We start from the raw sequence: 19,352 nt of genomic DNA, 5'->3' as shown, positions 1-19,352 counted from the left end.
ACAAGCACAATACACACACACACACACACACACACACACACACACACACACACACACACACACACACACACACACACACACACACAATCCTTGCATAACTATATTTTCTACGGGTGAGTAGTGAAGTGAGAATGGACACAAGCACACCTACCAAGCCAACACCTCTTTCACAGCACTCAAACTCACTGAGGATGGTTGACAGACACACACACACACACACACACACACACACACACACACACACACACACACACACACACACACACACACACAGTCCTGGCTTTACACATAACCACATTTTACATGGCATGTGTAACGTGAGGACTGACACGAGCACACTTTCCAACACATTCCCCGCTGGACCTGACACCTGTCCGCCGTTCCAGGTAGGTTTGTGCCGTGTTGGAGATGACCACGTGAGTACCGTGTTGATTTTACGTTTAACACAAATCTGAGACATGAAGCTACTCAGCAACTAGATTACTACTCTACTCAAAGACAAACTATGATCGCAAAATTAGCACTTCCATCACGATCAAAACTGAACAACTGGCTCTTTGACCAGCACAGTTCTCTACAATGTCACCTCAGCTTCACTTATACTATAAATCTCTGTCATAAAGCCGTCTTTCATTATCGTCTGAACCAGGAACACACAATCTTGCAGTGACAAACAGCAAACAAACTGTTGTTACTGAGATGGTCCTGGTCGAAGAGTCAGAGTACAGTATTTCATGAGTTTGATAAGCAGTTCAGCAATTAAAGTTAACATAACCATATCACATAATGGCGATACAGGCCAAGCTGATGATAGGACAGTACAGAGATTACTTGAAGGCAGTAGGAGAATGTAGTGTACTGTTAAGGACTAAGCCTCATTTACCACCTGCAGTGCTGCCCGACTCCGCCTCGCGTCTGTCCAAGTACTCGTCCAGCAAGTGGGAAGAACCCGACACTGTCTTCGGCGGTCCCTCCGACAGGAAACCCTACTCCAAGGTAGAGACAGGTTCCTCCTTCTTCTCCACCTATGGGTACACCAACCGAAAGAAGGACTATGTGGCAGAGAAGGTGCGTGATTATTACTACTTCGGGGCGGACCGCGGCGGTAAGGTGCGTCGCAGCTCGGCGTACCACACACTACACTTGAATAGACATGCGCATGGATTGTTGTGGTTGTTCTTGGTGGATGGATTAGACCGTCCTTGGTTATTAGACCTTTCTTCCTTGTTCCTGTTCTTTGTTAACGCTTGGACAGTCTCTGCAGTACATTTTCCCTCAGACGGCTTCTCCTATTTTGGAAGTTCGTCTGAGAGTATTAGTTTCACTTTTGATGAGTCTCCCTTCCTGTCCCGTGTTAAGCTTGTCTTCTCTATAGTCTCTCTCCGTTTAGATCTTTAGTCATCAGTCACTGTTAGTGTCTTTTGAAAATTTGGCTTAGGTTAGCAGTCTTTGTACACCAAGTAATAATTAACTTAGTCACGAAGTAGTTATTTCTCAGTCTCGACGTAATGGTATTTCCATTTACAACTCACATTCGTCTAAAAAATAAAAATAAATAAAAACTAGTCTTTGGATTCTGTCGTAACAAAATGCCATTTCTCGATGAATTGTTGTACACATTGGTGACTGTACTGTGCATCGCGCAGTGCAATGAACGGGCAGCAGTACGACAGTGCTAGACAAGAGTCCAGTCTGGATATATGGGTTGGCAAAAAGATGTAGGTATACTAAGATCTTTAGTAAAGGTGTGGGAGTACTAAAGACATAGGTACGGTATACTGGACTATATAGGTGTACACGTGTACAGATGCAGATGTAGTAAATGTAGCCCATGAAGTGTGGACAGGTGTAGCCGTAAGTGAGGGAGTTACATGGTGCGCAGGTGAGGGTGGGGAGCGACAAAGGGAGAAGGTGAAAACAGGAGAAATTAAGGTAACATTGCAGACACGACCTGGGCCTCACCTCGAAGGCAATGAGCCGAGCATAGCCTCCTCGTTCCTCACCCGTCCACACCCACAACACCCACACCCACAGTAAAGTCCATAGTTCGCAGGGCGAGGCGGCAGGGGTAAGTTAACAAAGGTTTAGAGGTTAAAAGTATCACTGGTATGGGTCGCAAGTAGGTTGTCAGCGATAGTGGTGACAGTGGTAGTGGTGGAGGTAACGGTGCTGGAGTAAGGTGGCAGTGTACAGCTGGTGATAAGGGTGGTGATGATGGTGGTGTGGCGACAGTGTTTGGTGGTATTAACAGTAGTGGTGGCAGTTTATGGTGGTGATGATGGTGGTGACGATAGTGTTTGGTGGTGGTGGTAGTGTATGGTGATGATGATGGTGGCGGCGACAGTTTGATGCAACAGTTCGGCCCTTCTACACATCCGGTACGGTTCCTTCCCTCTCAAGCCACGACCCAGGATAAGGACTATTCATTCAACTCCCTCTATATCAGTTGAAAAAGAACCATAGTGTAACTTCTATCACAGTTCCGGGATAGCTGTATCGATTAATGTACTCGTATCAATCTGTTTAATACGGTCTTAAAATATGTCAATAACCAATAATATGAAAAGAAAATAGTATAGAGTGTTAACTAGTGGGAGTAAGAAGGCAAACACAGTGGTGAATGGAGTCCAAGCCCTGTGGTGCTGAGCTTGAGAGGATTATTTATAAGGAGGTCGATATTTTGGCTCTGTAGTGACAAGAGGGTCGACCTGGCTGCGTGGAGTCCGTCTCTGCCTCAGCCCCGTCACACTCTCTCACTGAGGGGGCCACAGCATAGTAAGTGCAGACTTGCCGTGTCTCACTTTATCATTAAGACTTTAGCTTTCTAATACTGTAGACCTTTGGCAAAATCTTCATATCTATGTTGTGAGTGACAAAGTTTGCTCTTTTAATGTAACTGATTATCATATTCTATATTTCATTCTGCTTTTATAAAACAGCATCAAAATTTATCGTCACTGCCAAAGGTAGGCATCTCCGCTATCATCATATAACCCAGGGCGACGCAGTGGAAGTGTACGTTCCTCAGACGCAATACTAACAAAAATTAATAAAGAACTTATATCACTTTCTTAGAGAGATGAACTTCCTAACATCTTCATTATGGTGACGTCTTTTCATTTTAGTCTGGCTATCTCCAGACGATTATATTCCCTTAGAAAAGAGTTTTGAAACTGAGATATCATATAGTCAAGTAGTGAAAGAATTGTTCCCTTCGCTACCGGGGCGCTCGGCTAAGCTGATTAAAGTAATCTGGTAGTGCCAAGAAGAACTACTAAAGGCGTGACCGTATTGAAGATTTTAAGGTGGCAACAGTGACCAGCAGCACGGTAAGGCCTTGCAGTGGACAACATAGATATGAAATTTTGACCACAGGTTCTGCCACATTAACAGTCAATTCTAAACATATATCATAAGGTATTATTTTGGTTCTGCCTCATTAAAAGTCTACTTTAAACGTCTATTCTAAACTATTACCGTAATAATTATGCTCAGCACTCAGGACGGGGTAAGGAAGACATACGAGTTGCTCAAGTTAGTTGCGGGTGTAGCGGGAAAATTCACGTCAATAGGAAAATATGTACTGTAGAATCGATCGCTTGTAAGGCGAACAGTAGTGGTGGCATGTGTACTATGTCGGGGATGTGCCGTATTGTCCTTTGGTGTCCAGTCAAGTCACCAGCCTTAGACCTGCATCTGCCTTAGATTCGCTTTCTGTAGACGCTTTTTCGTATACCATAGCATAAAATAATAACACTCATCCGAGCTTACACCACCAAAAATAACTCCTCAGCTTCCATAACACAAGCTAAAAATAATAATAATATCAAAATAAGCGCCGAGATCCTTAACCTTATCCGTCAGGTATTTTGTGCTTGATTATGGCGAACATTTGACATTGTTATTCAGTTAAGAAGTCACCCCTCGGTATGACGACATTTACTGAATCTATTTCTTCTATTGCCAGATGACTTTATTCAGCTTAGGGGACACCTATCATAGTGACAAGCTTATGAACAGTGAGGTCTCCCACGCTGAATAACGTTGTGTGGTGGTGATGGCAAGAATTAAATGTAAAAGGTATCATGGCATGTTTTTATCACTCAGTGCGTAATTTCAAGTGTTGCCTCGTCTCCTCTACTACGAGGCTTGAAATCTGTTGGTTCAGTCATTAATTACGAGGCGTAGGCTTGGGTGAGTGTGATAGCAGCTTAGCGTACCCCGCCACACCACACACCAGCGCATAACTCAGGCTAACCTCTAACTGCTTCATTGCCTCGCACGCTACCAACACTGCCAGGGGGGGGTAGAACTCTATCAAATATACTTCCTCTGATTTTTCTCTCTTAAGATTTTGTAATTTTAGAAGTAGATTTTTGAGCCTTCAAGTAGCTATAAGTTTAAATAATTTTTGATGAAATGGTTTTGGTCATTTTTGGATAATAACGTATATTTTTCTCTGCTTTTCCTTCATGATTCTTATTTCATCGTATTCTTCATTTCAGCTGTAATTTTAATAAGATTATAGGCTGCAGACATTTTTATACCCTTTTGAAAGTTCTATCTTGCTTCATATATTAGGTGTGTTTAAACAATTTCAAGCATTTTCGGTGCAGAAGTCGCTTAGCCAAGAACATTCCACTGAATAACTCTCATAAGTCAGTTTCATGTATTTCAAGTATGATAGATTAAGTTCGAAAAATATACACACGTCTTTGCAATCGGTATACCAGTCCTACAATTAATATAGTTTCACTGGCAACGCGACTTAAGCACCGATCTGTTTATAACCAAGAAATGTTTCCCAATATTTATTTTACCCCCAGATGAACCACATGGCCAGCAATAACACGCCCTCCCATCGTATATTTTCCCAACACCCTTAAATACGCCAGTCTTCCTATTGCTTTATTCCGAAAACCTCAAATACATCACTCTTCCTTCCATATATTTTTTCCAACGACCGCAAATACTTTAATCTTCCAACCAGCTTCTCCAAAAAACGCAAATACATTAATTTTCCCACCATATGATTCCAACAAGCAGTCCTCCTGTACCTCAGAGGTTATTCCCCAGCTTCACAGGTCCACCACCACCCCCACAGCTGCATTCCCGCTATCCCCACCGCACTGTGGTCATCGCTCAGCAGTCGTGGAACATCACATACCCTGCGCCCTGCCTGCCTTAACAGCGGAGCCATACACAGCCTCACTCACAACTATTTCTGCTTACTGCTTCAGGGGCTTTTCTGATTTACCCTTTCCCAAGTCCAACTCTCTCTTCCCAGCCAGATGACTGAACGCTCGAAGGATATTTGAACATTAGTACAACATAAACAAGGAAAACTGACAAAAGCAAACTTCTGGTGGTTAACTGTAAAGACGTGGAAGAGAAGAGAGAACGCGGGGAAGTAATGGACTACATATCATATAATGGTAGCACGTTCCCTCACTGATACTCACAGAAAAACTAAATGAAAACTAAATTTTCAACAGACATGAAGATTTCACACATCGCCAAGGCTTCAGCACACAAACCTACAAGAAACTGAATTGCCTAAAGACACTTGTCCCCTTACCAGACTGGTAAATACTGAATGCTCATCATTTTAATGCACAATTTCTGTACTTGTCATAAAAGTATCGTTAATTCAACAGAACTTCTTATGCTTCCAAAAATCTTCACAAGAACGAGAAATGGAACAGTTACATTTACAACTCATACCCATCACTGGGACTTGAACCTACGCCACTACTGCAACACTGTACATGCCCCTACCTTGAGACACTACACAATCCAGCACCCCTCTTGCCAGCCACGCCACTAATCCAGCCCACCCTCTTGCCCCACGCCAGGACAGCCGCGGCGTGCGCTTCGACGGGACTGCCGTGAAGGTGAGGGAGGCCGCCACTTGGATTGCCCACACCTCTACATCGATTTATGCGACACTTTAAACCGATGTGTATTTCATTTTTCCTAGGATTACCACCAGAGCATTTATTTCACGTAAAGCTGTAGTCACGAGAAGTGAATAGTTATACACATTTACGAAATGAAAAGGATTTCTTTATTTTTCATATAGGCTTACTTAGAGTTAATGCTTCGTGTTGTAGATAGAAAAATTAGAAAAGTAAGGACGATACTGATATGGAACACTCTACGCATGCGTAACAAGCACAAATTTGTCTGAGCTCTCAGCACCCAGGGAACTACCCATATGCTCACACAATAACAATGACATGCATCCTTTTAGGAAACCGGACAAAAGTAACTCGCATACTTCAGAAACTCTGACCTTGAATTTTCAATATAACTAAGTGTTAGCAGTTTGTTAACTATTTAACGGCAAACTATATTTTGGCCAAAATCAAAAGTGCAATAAAATAAAAATATGAAAGTACTTTTACTGAAGCAGAGGATGTTACAGTACATCTGGGTTGCTGAGAGTGATGCCATTAGTCACTCTCAAGACACACACACCATCCAACTCGTCACTGCCGGACTGAACCTGATGCTTTATGCAACACAATGACCTGTGCCGCTGTATATAAGTGACTGAATACAGATATACTGGGGATTTTTCAGAATACTGCATATGCTTATAATTTACTGAGACACACATGCTCTCTTATTTTGGCTAGAAATAAACCATTTGTGATGCGCAAGTGGGGACAAGGTTGGCCCTTGGCAAGTAGTGTTGCCGCCCCACGGCAGGTAAGTAAGGAAGATTTGCTTGCTATAAATTTCTCAGTAGTGTTGTCCGGCTCCAATGTGTGTGAGGGACTGACTGAGGGGTGACTGAAGGACTGCTGGGGCTACTGACTGACTTGCACGATGGGACGGATTGGTGGGGACCCCTGGAGCGTGAGTGAGGCTGACAAGTGTGTCGTCCGCAGGCCATCACTGACGGCACCACTGAGGAGGCCAGCGAGGAGAAGAAGGAACGCAGGAAGAAGAAGAAGTCTAAGGAGCGTGAGCTGGCGGCTGAGGCCGCCCCCCTCGCCACGGAGTCTGCTCCCTCTGCTGCTCTCGTTGCTGACGTGTCCAATTCAGAGGTGGAGGCAGTGTCCGCTCCCAGCGAGAGCAACGACATCAGCCTGGACGCTATTGACGACGAGAAAGAGCGCAAGAAGCAAGAAAAGAAGAAGAGGAAGGCTGAGCGCGAGGCCGCTGCTAAGGCCGCCATGGAGGCCGAGCTGGCCGCCCTGGCCGCCGCCGAGGCCGAGTTGGCCCGTCTCGAGGCCGAGAGCAGCAAGCCCGAAGCTCCTGCCCCTGAGGCAGCCCCGGAACCCGCCCCTGAACCTGCCCCTGCTGAAGTCGCCGCTGAGGTGAAAAGTGAGTCCGCTGCTGAAAAATGTGAGTCATCGGGCAAGGTTGTGAGTGAGGGTGTGTGTGTGACGCCTGACCCCGCCCCCCCTGTCCCCCTCCAGGCCCCCCCACAGGTACCCCCTCAGGTCCCAGAGGAACCCAAGGCCCCAGAGCCATCCCAAGAGCCCCAGCCTGAGCCACCAGTACAGGAGCCTGTGGCTGAGCCACCCGTAGAGGACCTCCTGGTGTATGAGCCTCCTCCTCTGACGGAAACTCAAGTGGAGGTTGTACAGGAAGAGCCCAAGGTAGAACCTCCAGTGGAAGAAACTCCAGTTGAGGAGCCTCCAAAGGAGGAACCAAAAGTGGAAATACCACCAGTGGAAGAGCCACCAGTGGCAGAGCCACCAGTGGCAGAACCACCAGTGGCAGAACCACCAGTGGTAGAACCACCAGTGGCAGAACCACAGGTGGAAGAACCACAGGTGGAAGAACCACAGGTGGAAGAACTAAAAGTGGAGGAACCACAAATAGAACTTCCAGTGGAGGAACCAAAACTGGAGTCTCCTTTGGAGGAGCCCAAAGCTCAAGTTGAGCCTCCAGTTGAGGAATCTACAGTGGAGGAGCCTCTAGCTGAGGAGGCTCCAGTAAAGCCTCCAGTGGAGGAAGCCCCGGTAGTGGAGCCCGAAGAGGCCCCTCCAGTGGAGGCTGTGGTGGATGGCGAGGCTGGGGGTGATGACACCAGCCCCGTGTGGCAGCCTCGGCCGGCCCGGCGCACTGGCCTGGAAGATGACGAGGGGTGGTTGGACGCATGGGCCGGGGAGCAGCAGCAGCAGGAGGCTGTGGGGTCACCGCCGCTAGGTTAGTGGCTCACCGCACCATCGCCACTCACCACCGCTCCGCCGCAACTCGCCGCAACGACGTCTTGATTTCTCTCTCTTTCACTTTATTTTCTGCTCCCCCTCCCTTCCCATCGTGTGTGCCCAGGGCGTGACGCGGACCCGCCAGTGCCCCGCCTCTTGCCCCTACCCCACCCCTCACCGCCGTCCTCACTGCAAAACTCACTATCCCACCCGAAATTTCAATGCCTATCTAGTCATGCCCAGGCTCTCTTCATCGTACAATAGCATACCGTGGTGGCAGTCAATTTTTCAGTGAGGGGGCACGTGTGCATGCTTCTCCCAGTGTCACTGTGTAGTCCAGCAGTCTCTGTCATCCACATCCACCACTCTAACGTCACACTTGCTTCTTATACACAACATCTACTTCCGTTAAGCATGATGATTTAGTTTGATGTGGCTGTGTTCTGTTTTAATGACACAAACCAACACACACATCACCAGCACATAATCACTCTCGTACGATAATTTGCATGAAATATCTTAATCAATCCAACCTAACGAGAGGCTCTGGTGGTTCAAAGCATCTTGCGAATACCGAGATATGAAAGTCGTGTACACAGCGATTCTCCATTCTGGATGCGTTTGGCACATAATAACCGTATTCTTTAAAAATGTATCTTCTAGTTAACAGCATCTCAGTGAGTGATTAAAAACTGTAATTCCTGTATACCGTGACGATGGTTGATGTGGCCGTGGTCCACACCATGGTAGTGACCACGTGACTGTGGCAGATGATAGTGCAGCTTACATCACCATCCACAGTCCACTCAGCCCTCACTTCACATAGGGTCCAGCAGGTACTGTGCACACCAGCCTGGTTTTACGTGTCCCAAAGTGCGGGTGCCGTGTTGTGTGAATTTGTATATTCAGCACAGAATCGACTTGGTGATATATTCATGGTTCTTTCTCTTCGTTTTGTAACTGTGCTGTGCCGTGGGTATCACAGTGGTCACATCAATGACCGCTCATTCTTATCTAACCGTATACGGCAGCAACGGTGCAGAAAGCAGGCTTCAAAACCGGTTACACACTGTACTGTACTAACAAATGCGAACAGATTACTAAAATTATTTTTAAATCATAAAAGACAAATGACATTTGGTTGAATTCAGGTGACAGTGAATGAATATATGAGTGCTGAGTTTTCCGTGAATGTTGGCGTGCATCAGGAGTCAGTCTTGAGCCCCTTACTGTTTGTCATGGTCATGGGGTATGATGTTAGCAGATGACTTGGTGTTAATTACAGAGTACGGAGGAAACAGGAAAAGGGGAGACAGAATGGGACACAAAGGCTTGAGAATAAATGCGGATAAAACAAAACTGATAATATCTAGTGCTGGTGGGGGTACTGTCAAAGCAGAGGGAATGTGGCCATGTGCAGTCTGCCACAAAGGTGTGCGAAATAACTCCATCACGTGCAGTGTTTGTGGTAATTGGGTGCATAAGAAGTATAGTGGTATCAGAAGTAGACTGCAAAATAATGCTGATTTCGTGTAAGCAGCGTGTCTGGGAGAGAGTGAAGAGATTATCAGGCGAGAAAGGATTGATCTGGCTGGAGAGTCTCTTGCATGTATGGAGTTTTGTTATTTGGGGGACATATTACGTGCTGGAAGTGCGGCTGGAGCTAGTTCGGTGGCTAGGGTTAGGAGTGATTGGAGGGAGTTCAGGAAGCTGTTGCCTAGCCTAACAATGAGCGGGCTCTCCCTTCGTGCTAAGCGACCTTTGTATGAGGCATGTATTAGGAGTGTAATGCTGTATGGCAGTGAGACCTGGGCAGTAAAGGAAGAGGATATTCGCAGAAATGAGTGATTAGATGGATGTGTGGTGCGTCCTTGAATGCAAGGCCTGAGGGGAAGGGGGGCTAGGATTGCAATTGAAGAGTTGAGCGAAAGGATGGGACTGGAATGTATTGGTGGTGTGATAAGGAGGGGTAGAGTGAGATGGTCTGGGCATACTGTGAGGATGGAAGATGACGGTTGGGTGCGGAAGATGAGAGGTGTGAACGTCGTGGGTAGGGTTGCGAAAGGCAGACCTAAAAAGACCTAGGACGAGGTCATAGAATGTGACCTCAAGGATAAGGGACTGAATTGGGAGGCTGTCAGAGATCGAACAGCGTGGAAAGCCGCCAGTAGATGACTAAGGCCGACACATACAAGTATGGTGGAGCCTATCTGTATGATACGACGACGATATTTGGTTCAGTAAACTTGCCTAGTCCCGGGCTCCTACGCTCCTCATGGGGCAACACTGGGTTAGATGATGATGATGATGATGATGATGATGATGATGATGATGATGATGATGATGATGATGAACAATGAACAATTTTTCGCTGTTTCAAATCATTAAACTATGTGAAAAAAAATATATCTATATTGGTTTAATACACCACGAATATTCACTGATTATCGAAGTATCACCCATGCACCTTTAAATATATATATCATCATCAGCCGTTTTGAGTATCCACTGCAGGACCGGCCTATCCCGACCGAAGTCAGGACGATACAGCCAATGTATCTCTACAAAGTGGCTTAGGCTGTCTGGTAGAGATTGTATGTAGGGTGAGAAGTGCTTGTAAGTGTAATTGTAGTGTTGGAGTGGCTTTGGATGTGTGTGTAGTCTGTGAACTAAGTGTAATCGGCCCGCGCAAGCCGACTGGGTGCAAGCATACTTTATAGTAAGCGACACTGGTTCAACCACAGCACCCCCTGTGTCCGCCAATGTAGTACGTGGCCGGATGAACACTCCCAAAGTTTATTATCCTGGCTGGGCGCGAACCCTGGTTCACCCGTGTACGAAACGTACACTCTACCACTGGACCACAGAGGCTCCAATATATATATATATATATATATATATATATATATATATATATACCTTGGCATGGTGCCACCAAAATTTTGGATAATGTAATCTCATACGCTCACATTCATAGCCGGAACTACTATGTATACCGGTATGAGCGTATGTACTGTATATCAACATAACTGGAAACTGGACGACTATGACACGGGGACCTAGCTTGTAAACCGACCGTGTGTCCCGACAGCTTGGGAAGTCGTCATAGGACATGTTGCCTTCTCACGTTTCCCTACAACGTTCTGATTAGCTACACACTGCCATTCCTTGAAAAGTAGCAAATAAAGACAAAAACGATTATTGGCCATGTGTGAATGAGATGAGTATGAGTCACTGCTGGGCCTCGCCTCAGCCCTTGACAATACAAGCGTCCACCTCGGGGTCACAGCATGGAGAATGATTCATACCCTTCCAATCGCTTTTATAGAAAGTTTGACCCTTTTACCCTTTATTTTTAAGGCATATCAATAAGTAGTACTTTCAGCATTATTCATAATAATCACTATTATTATCATCATCATCATCATTATTATTATTATTATTATTATCATCATCGTCATCATTATTATCATCATCATCATCATTATTATTTTATTATTTCTTTTACAGTATTTATTATAATTATCAGTAACTAACATTCATACTAAACACTGCATTTCTGTTATATTAAACTGTGCTTTTCATAAATATGTATTCCTATAAACTAATATGAAACGAATACTTTCTTTAGCATATTTACTTTATCATTCACCTACAGTTCCGTCAACCAACTTCCTTAGCCGAGTGGTGGGTGTGTATGCAGGTGTTGTTATGATCTAGGAACACCCTTAAAAACCCCGAGACGTCCCACACCACTAAGGGTAAACTATTTCATTCCCACCCACCATCAATCTATACCACCATCACCCTTCCCTCTCCTGTTGTAGCCGTCCAGCCCAATAAAGTCAGGAAGAGGTGGAACTCGGCTATTGCTCCTTGCTCTAGGGGCATTCTTGCGATCACATAAAACGCGGAAGAAACACTAAGGTACGTTTACCCCAATCGAAACTCGAAGGGTTAGGTCACTAAACAGTTTCTCAGAAATAAAACCCTTTTCGCGAACTTTCTTCACAGCGCTGTTCAAAAATACCTGCTGATACGATAATGACATCCAGCTAATAATTTTACATGACGATAACGGGAGAGAGGAGCATAGATATCAAGTACACAAGAGCGGTGCATGATTAGAAACCTTTTTTTTTTTAAACTATACACAACAGCAGTTCACAAACTCTCTGCATCACTTTCATATCGAAGCAGAAAACAAACGTGTCTTGTCGAGTCGGGGCTACAATATCTTCATTTTCTCTGAATCACGACAGAGTACCGTACCAAAGAAAACAGACACCTAACTGCAACACGACTACTTCCTTACATTGTCAAATATCTAATAAATGACAAATAACTAAATAATGAATTGACGTGTAACGCATATCTAGATAAACAATACTATTAACCAGCATAAAAAAAAAAAGGTTTAGTTTAATTATGTGCTTTAGTACATAATAATGTCATTTTCTTTTTGTCAAAGCGAGCAAGACTAAATCAATTTTCATTTGGGTTTTGTTTGCTTCCGTTGTAGCGGAGTAGGACTTCCTAGATGTAAAAACTCACCTCTCCTGCACCTCATGTCTCTGGGTATGTATCACTTCTTGTTCTTTGATTAATGACGTTTTCCTTCTTATATTGCTTTACTTTTTTTGTCTTGGTGTTTTAATAATGACAAATATGTTTTCCTGTTATTATTTCTCTTCTCTTAATATCCTATAATTTCAAAATCTTGATATTCTTCCAAAACATTTACGTATAATAATATTATGTTCTTATTATACACTTGCACCATAATTTATCTTAAATGCTTGTTTTGCATTAATGTGACCAGAAAATTGATGTCATACATTTACAAAATATCTTCATCTTCCTGTCAACTTTAGTTAGAAATTCTTCACCTTCAGCTTTCATTATTATGTTTGATCTGTGTCTGAGAATAAGTTTACGTTTCTATATATATTATTTCATCTTCCAATCACTTTATTTCGTACTGTTTCATTTTCCTTTAACCTGTACAGGAATGCCTGCTGTGTCAAATGTCTGGCGTCGCTACACCTTCTTGACTGTCCCTCTTAGCTGTTGTGGCGTTGTTGTATACTGCTTACATACGAATGTTGTTGATTGATTTAGTTGTCGCTGGTGATGATGACAATCTGCATCTGTAGTACCATGCTCTTTAGAATGAGTTATGTGAAATGGATGCCTCGCACATCGAAAGGGATATACGAGTATATTCACCTAAACAGCACAAGGTTTCAACCGCAGCTGTGACTTTTAATGTATCTTACTTCATTACTGTGTGGGATCTCCATTTCATTCTCTTCCTTGATCAAAATAATCCTTACCACTACTCCGTCTGCATCTAGCGAATGAATCTGGCCCGATTTTTTTTTTTTTTATTCAATATATTTTTACGAGCGTTAAATACTTTTTTGCATATTTAGTAACATCCATTATATCATTGGCTAACTAGTTATCATCACTTTTGTCATGCTTTTGTCACTCCTGATCGTGCAGTTGTCCCTGAGTGTCCAAAAACGTGTATATAGACTTCCTTTTAAAATATCCATTTGTGTATGTGTCCATAAACGTGTAAATAGACGTCCTTTCAAAATATCCTTTTGTGCACGTGTCCCAAAACTTGTCTTTAGACCTTCCTATAAAGAAAAAAAAAATCCTTTTGTTCCTCTATGTTCCCCATTACACTACAACCTAAGACTTCCTTCCTCCCTTCATCCTTGACCTCCCAGTAGCCTACAACTGACACACAACTCACACTAGGCTCTCACGTCCCTCCTTCCAACTAGTATTTGGCTAGCGACGCTAAACCCCAGGCAAGTATCCCGCCGCTGTCACCACAACGCCTGCACACCCTCTACATCTAATAAAAGACACCTCCATCATTCTACCCCGACTTCACTTCGTATTATCGACATCTTCACTGAACTTAAATGATTGAACGTCCAATTTCAGCCACTGAAAGAACCACTGTGCCTTACTTAAGAGTGCACCAGTATAGGGATTTAATTTCTCCAATGCGATGACATCTTTTCTGATTTTTTCTTGGATACTCCAAATAATTATACCCAGCTTAAGAAAGACCCTACTAACTCCTTCCTTACTTGGGTACTCTTAAGCTATGTAAAATAAGGAAGTGGGAGCAAGATTATCTAGAAACATTCGTCACTGGACAAAGATATAAGTCTAGTTTTGTGGTTCACGGGATCTGTGTCCAAAATGGTGGAGGTGATCTTAATGTATATTTACAAAAAACAAAAAGGCGCCACTAACCTGCCCCTACACTTACGCTCACACTCACTCCTAACGCAACAACACGGATTTACCAATACATTAACAATATTCATATATGTGTTCAAATATAAGGTAGGTCACAATTCCCCCCTCACAGTAGTGACGTCCTGTTTAATCTATTCTTGCTGCCACCAAATGTTTATATTCAGCTTTGGAAGGGCCTAGTGTACTGAAGGGACTAGAAACTGCCTTCACTCTTCTCTTCGTTATAACTGGCTTCTATTGAGCTAAAAAAAAATCTTCTGGTGGTAATAAGCGTCCAAAAAAGACGTCTTGATTGTGAAGGGGTTGATAAATAACCCAGTAATAAACTCACAACCATAAGACTTCCTCAGCATGAGTCTAAATACTCAAGCATAAGAACATAACCAGTATGTTATCCTTAATGCCTCAAACAAGGCTTAAGAATAAAACAACTTAATAATAAAACAATAACTACAAAAACTAACCAGGTAATAAATAATGTCTATAATTCCTGACTATAAATGAATAAATAAATAAATAAGAAATCTTGAAAACAATAAATAATGAATGTCTAAATAAGCCCTTAAATCACTGTGACCTGTGACCATACCATAAAAACATACCTGGTTTCAAATTGAGTTACAGGAAAAAAATGTTTCAGTGATCAGACAAGAAGTAAAACGTCAACATGAACAATTATATAAAGTTTCCATTGTCAACATATAAAATTCCACTGTTGCATCTCCCACAAAATTGTCTGTTTCAGTTCATTCACTCTGTCCTTCACGACTCTGTTTTCATTCTGTCCAATCCTTCAAAACTTCAATTTCCATTTTACAGTTTTCGTTCAGACCTCCAAACGTTTCATTTCCCTCATTTACCTTTTTCGTTCAGACTTCCTGAGTTTCCTTTATCCCTTTACTTCTGCGTTCAGCTCTCCAAAAGTTTCATTTGTCCCCTTAACTTTTTTTGTTCCGACCTCCAAGCTTCATTTATTCACACACTTGTTTTTTTTACTTCAGGTCTCCAAGAGTATTGTTTAACCACAAGTTTTTTTTTTTCAACCTCAAGTGTCTTTTATCCCCTAACTTTTTTTTATCATTCAGACCTCCAATTTTTTTATTGATACCCTTCGTTTTCTCTCAAATATTCTACTTTTGAAACCCTTATAACTTGACCACATTTGAGTTACATGCACATTTACCCATTCTGTTTAGTTCTCAACCATGTAGCCATTTTCACTTTGGTTTGTCCCTGTACCAATCGTTCCTTTCCCTTTTCTCTTTCTTTTTTTGACGTGTCCACACCGACCTTCTCTCTACCACCACCTCCACATCACCTCCCTATCTGTCTGCAAGCATACGAATAGGCTGCACGCTTTTCTAGGAACAGTCGCCAGCGGAGTAGTGGAGCCAGACACCGCCCCGGCCCAAGACGACCCCCCTGCCCCCGCTGACGAACCCGCCCCTGCCCCTGCCGCCCCTGCCGACGACATCCCTGTTCCTGCTGATGACGTTGACATCCCTGAAGTCAGCGCCCCTGTATCCGCCACCCAAAGGTCCGAGGATGAGCCAGAGGAGTAAATTAATAACGCGGGCCGATGGTGTTATGCTCTGTTCACTTTAACTTGGCCTTAAATGACCACCTCTTCATCTTGAATGTTCAGTTGTAACGACAGATTAACATCAGAAGATGGTACTAATCATGAAGAAATGCTATGGATAGAATGTAGTGCCGCAGCATTCTTATATCTACCACTGAGCTCCGTGAAGTAAGCCGCAAAAGGACGAAAAGCTGGGCCAAGTTAAGGTGAAAGAACTATAGTTGTAATGGTAGGCTGAGGATTGCGGACCAGCCGAGTTATTGTAGTTGTAGGGTAAATGATAAGTGGATGAGTTGGCGCCAGCACAGCGTACCACCTCACGTTGTAGTTGTATAAATGACACTGCACATCAGCGGACGGGATGTTACCTCAACCAACAACCGACTTCGTAGACTGACTCGTATTCTCAGTAGCCTCTGGAGACTTCGTAACACAGCATTTTTAGCGATTTTTTCTTCATATTACACTTCACTATCCTCTTGTATGCTACTGATGCGAATTATCTCAGTACTCAAACAATACAGATAACATACAAGAGAATATTAAGGTAAATAATTATGCAAAATAGATCGCAAAGGAGACGGTGCTACGAAGTCTCCTGTGTTAACTAGAATACGGTTCACAATGCTACGATGGAGTAGAATTGTATGTAGGACTGGATGTGGTATTACTTACGCAACTTCCTGAATATAATCAATAAATCCCACTACTTATTGCGTTCGACGTATGAACCTGTTTGTTATGTGGGTTATGGATGAGTGTCAGCAGAAGCACGCACGAGAAATAACTATACCGTATCTTTAAATATACCGCATACTCAACTACAACCTATCAGAGCGTACTACGACTGAAGTACTGCCTGTATTACTTGAATATATTCGTTAGTTCTTTGTTAAGTATATCAAAGAATCTACTCATGAACCTGTGAGATATATTACACTATATTATGAACACTAACAGACTTGAGAATGTGTGGAGTTTTGTTCCTGTACCGATTTCACAGTCATAATACCAGTGATTAATCAAAGTCATGCTATAAATGCAATCACTATTTCATGTACTTAAAAGAGAAGCAAGGTCTTACACCCCCAAAGTAATCAATGTACTATATTTTCTCACTTTTAAGATTCAAAATAAGCCTCAATTAACTAAAGGCCATTAAACCAAGAGTGTATTATGGAAAAGCTCAAGTGTAATCAAGACGCTTTATCGAGATCTTAAGACGACAGAACCGCAAATGAGTTTTTGATTTTGCATAGTGAGTTTATGATATGCAAATGAGTTTTTAATTACGCAAATGAGTTTGTACTGTAATTATGCATCACATGTGTTAATGGTAAAGTGAGAGACGAACAGTTCTCTCCACCTATCAATTTCTTTTTGTTTTCACGTAGCTTTCTGATTGTCAAATTTCTCTCAGTATGGTTGTGTGACGTCTCTATCTCTCTCTGTCTCTCCCCACTCCTCCCCCCCTTGCCAGAGCCACGGTAGAGCTATCTCATATTGCTCCTTTAAGAGATATTGAGAGCCATATCGCACTCTTTTTTTGAGAGGGGGAAGGGTGAAGGGATTTTTTTTTTTTTTCGTTTTTTTAGAATACATAGTTACGTGTTTTTCACTTTATGGTTGGTTTAATTTTTTTGTATGTAGTGAAAAAAAGCTGCGCTGGACAAAAACCATTATACCACACTCAAAAAGTATATATGTGTCTTCTTTTTCAAGGCTGTACATAATTACCACGCGCAGGCCTGAAAGTAGGAAATATAAAAACTAGCCAACTGGTTCCCTTGGCTGTTTCAAATCTGGCGCCACTGACAAAGCGATTGTCGCTTGTTTTTGTCCGTAATTTCTGAGATATATGATGACAGTTCGCATTATTTTATAGATGCATTAGTGATGTTTCTCTCTATTATCTGTTTATTTCTATCTTACACTTTGAATCTTTTATCTGGAAGACAGTGTTTACGAATCTTATGACAGGAAGACTATTTATTAATCTTTTCTTTGGAAGACAGTGTTCAGAAATCAATGAACATCTTCCTTTTTCTTGTCACAGATTTTGTTTCAGTTACAAAAAACTTGTGAGTCATTATATTCTTTCTTCTCTTCCTCTGAATGTCTTGTTCAAAATAAAGATGTTCAATATACCCCTCCCTCAGTTTTATTAAGCGAAACTCAGACCTGGTGTTCTTCGTAATTAATATGAAAACAGTAACTTATGTGCTTTACTGTGTCTGTAAATCACTTCTTCTTCCAGGATTACTTTCTTATACGATTATTAACATCCCTAATTACTTCACTATTTCAGTAGAACAAGCTTTCTTATTACTTCAAAGCTCAGTAACCAGGTATTATTATCAATTTTCTAACTAATTATCCAGCAACAGCCCAATAACTTGTCTCTAAACAACCAACTGACCCCCTGTTAAGCATACCCTGACTCAGAAGCATAACATGTTCTTTAAAATTCTCATAACTGCCCAGCAAACCACCAATCTACTCCTAACCAGGCCCAACTACCTAACCGTTTTTACTAGTCTCCTAACCACCGAAATGATCACCTACCCTCTCTCAATTATACCATAACTATATCATCAAGTTCCTTTAATAATCTAACCATGTAGCTGACTATTTACCCTCTCTTAATTTTGCCCTAATTACATATTCTTTAGAAGCCTTATATCTATCCAACTAACCACTTAACCACTCTTATAAAGGCTCTAACTACGAAACTAATTTTTACTAGTCCTCTGAATACCCAATTAACCACCTATCCTGTCTTCATGATACCCTAATCATCTAATAACATCCATAACCACATTACTAACCTGACCTTCTCCTCCCACACACGCACTCAGACCTGGGAAATACAAACTCTTCAAGACAGAATCAAATGTCAGGTGAGTTTCATTATTGTTCGTATTCTCTTCTCTGTAATTAAGGTCACCAATATTTTCTTTCTCTTGATTACACGTGTCTTGGCTTAACCTCTTGGCTGCGATACTGATACCTCTCTGTTTTATTTCTGCTAATGCCAGACGCCTTTCTCGTACGGGTGTGTGTGTGTGTGTGTGTGTGTGTGTGTGTGTGTGTGTGTGTGTGTGTGTGTGTGTGTGTGTGTGTGTGTGTGGGCTTTACCCCAGAGAACCCCAACTCAGCAGAAAGGTTAAAAACTATCTCGATTAACATTTGGCCGAAAATTACGAACTGTGCATTTTATTCCAGCAAACGGCACACGCTTTTATTCAGAATAGACTCCACCGCAGCCAAAGGGTTAACCAAAACTATTACCTCGATGCAATAATGAGAAACCA

General features: G+C 42.6%; 1 protein-coding gene across 1 annotated transcript in view; it reads left to right on the top strand.

Moving 5' to 3' along the window:
- LOC145405223 (uncharacterized) overlaps window positions 1-18,186 on the top strand; it is a 75,730-nt gene extending 57,544 nt beyond the window's left edge. The window contains exons 11-13 of the mRNA XM_080276643.1: window positions 893-1,110; window positions 6,897-8,166; window positions 15,822-18,186. Of these exons, the coding sequence (XP_080132769.1) occupies window positions 893-1,110; window positions 6,897-8,166; window positions 15,822-16,018 (1,685 nt within the window). The 3' untranslated portion in view covers window positions 16,019-18,186. The remainder of the gene's footprint in view (window positions 1-892; window positions 1,111-6,896; window positions 8,167-15,821) is intronic.
- The last annotated feature ends 1,166 nt before the right edge of the window (window positions 18,187-19,352 follow it).

This window comes from Coenobita brevimanus, chromosome 66 (assembly GCF_032717465.1).
Source record: "Coenobita brevimanus isolate Jiangsu-jjx chromosome 66, ASM3271746v2, whole genome shotgun sequence".
NCBI lineage: Eukaryota > Metazoa > Arthropoda > Malacostraca > Decapoda > Coenobitidae > Coenobita > Coenobita brevimanus.
Note: the sequence above shows the minus strand (reverse complement) of the source record. Positions and strands in the feature narration are given on the sequence as shown.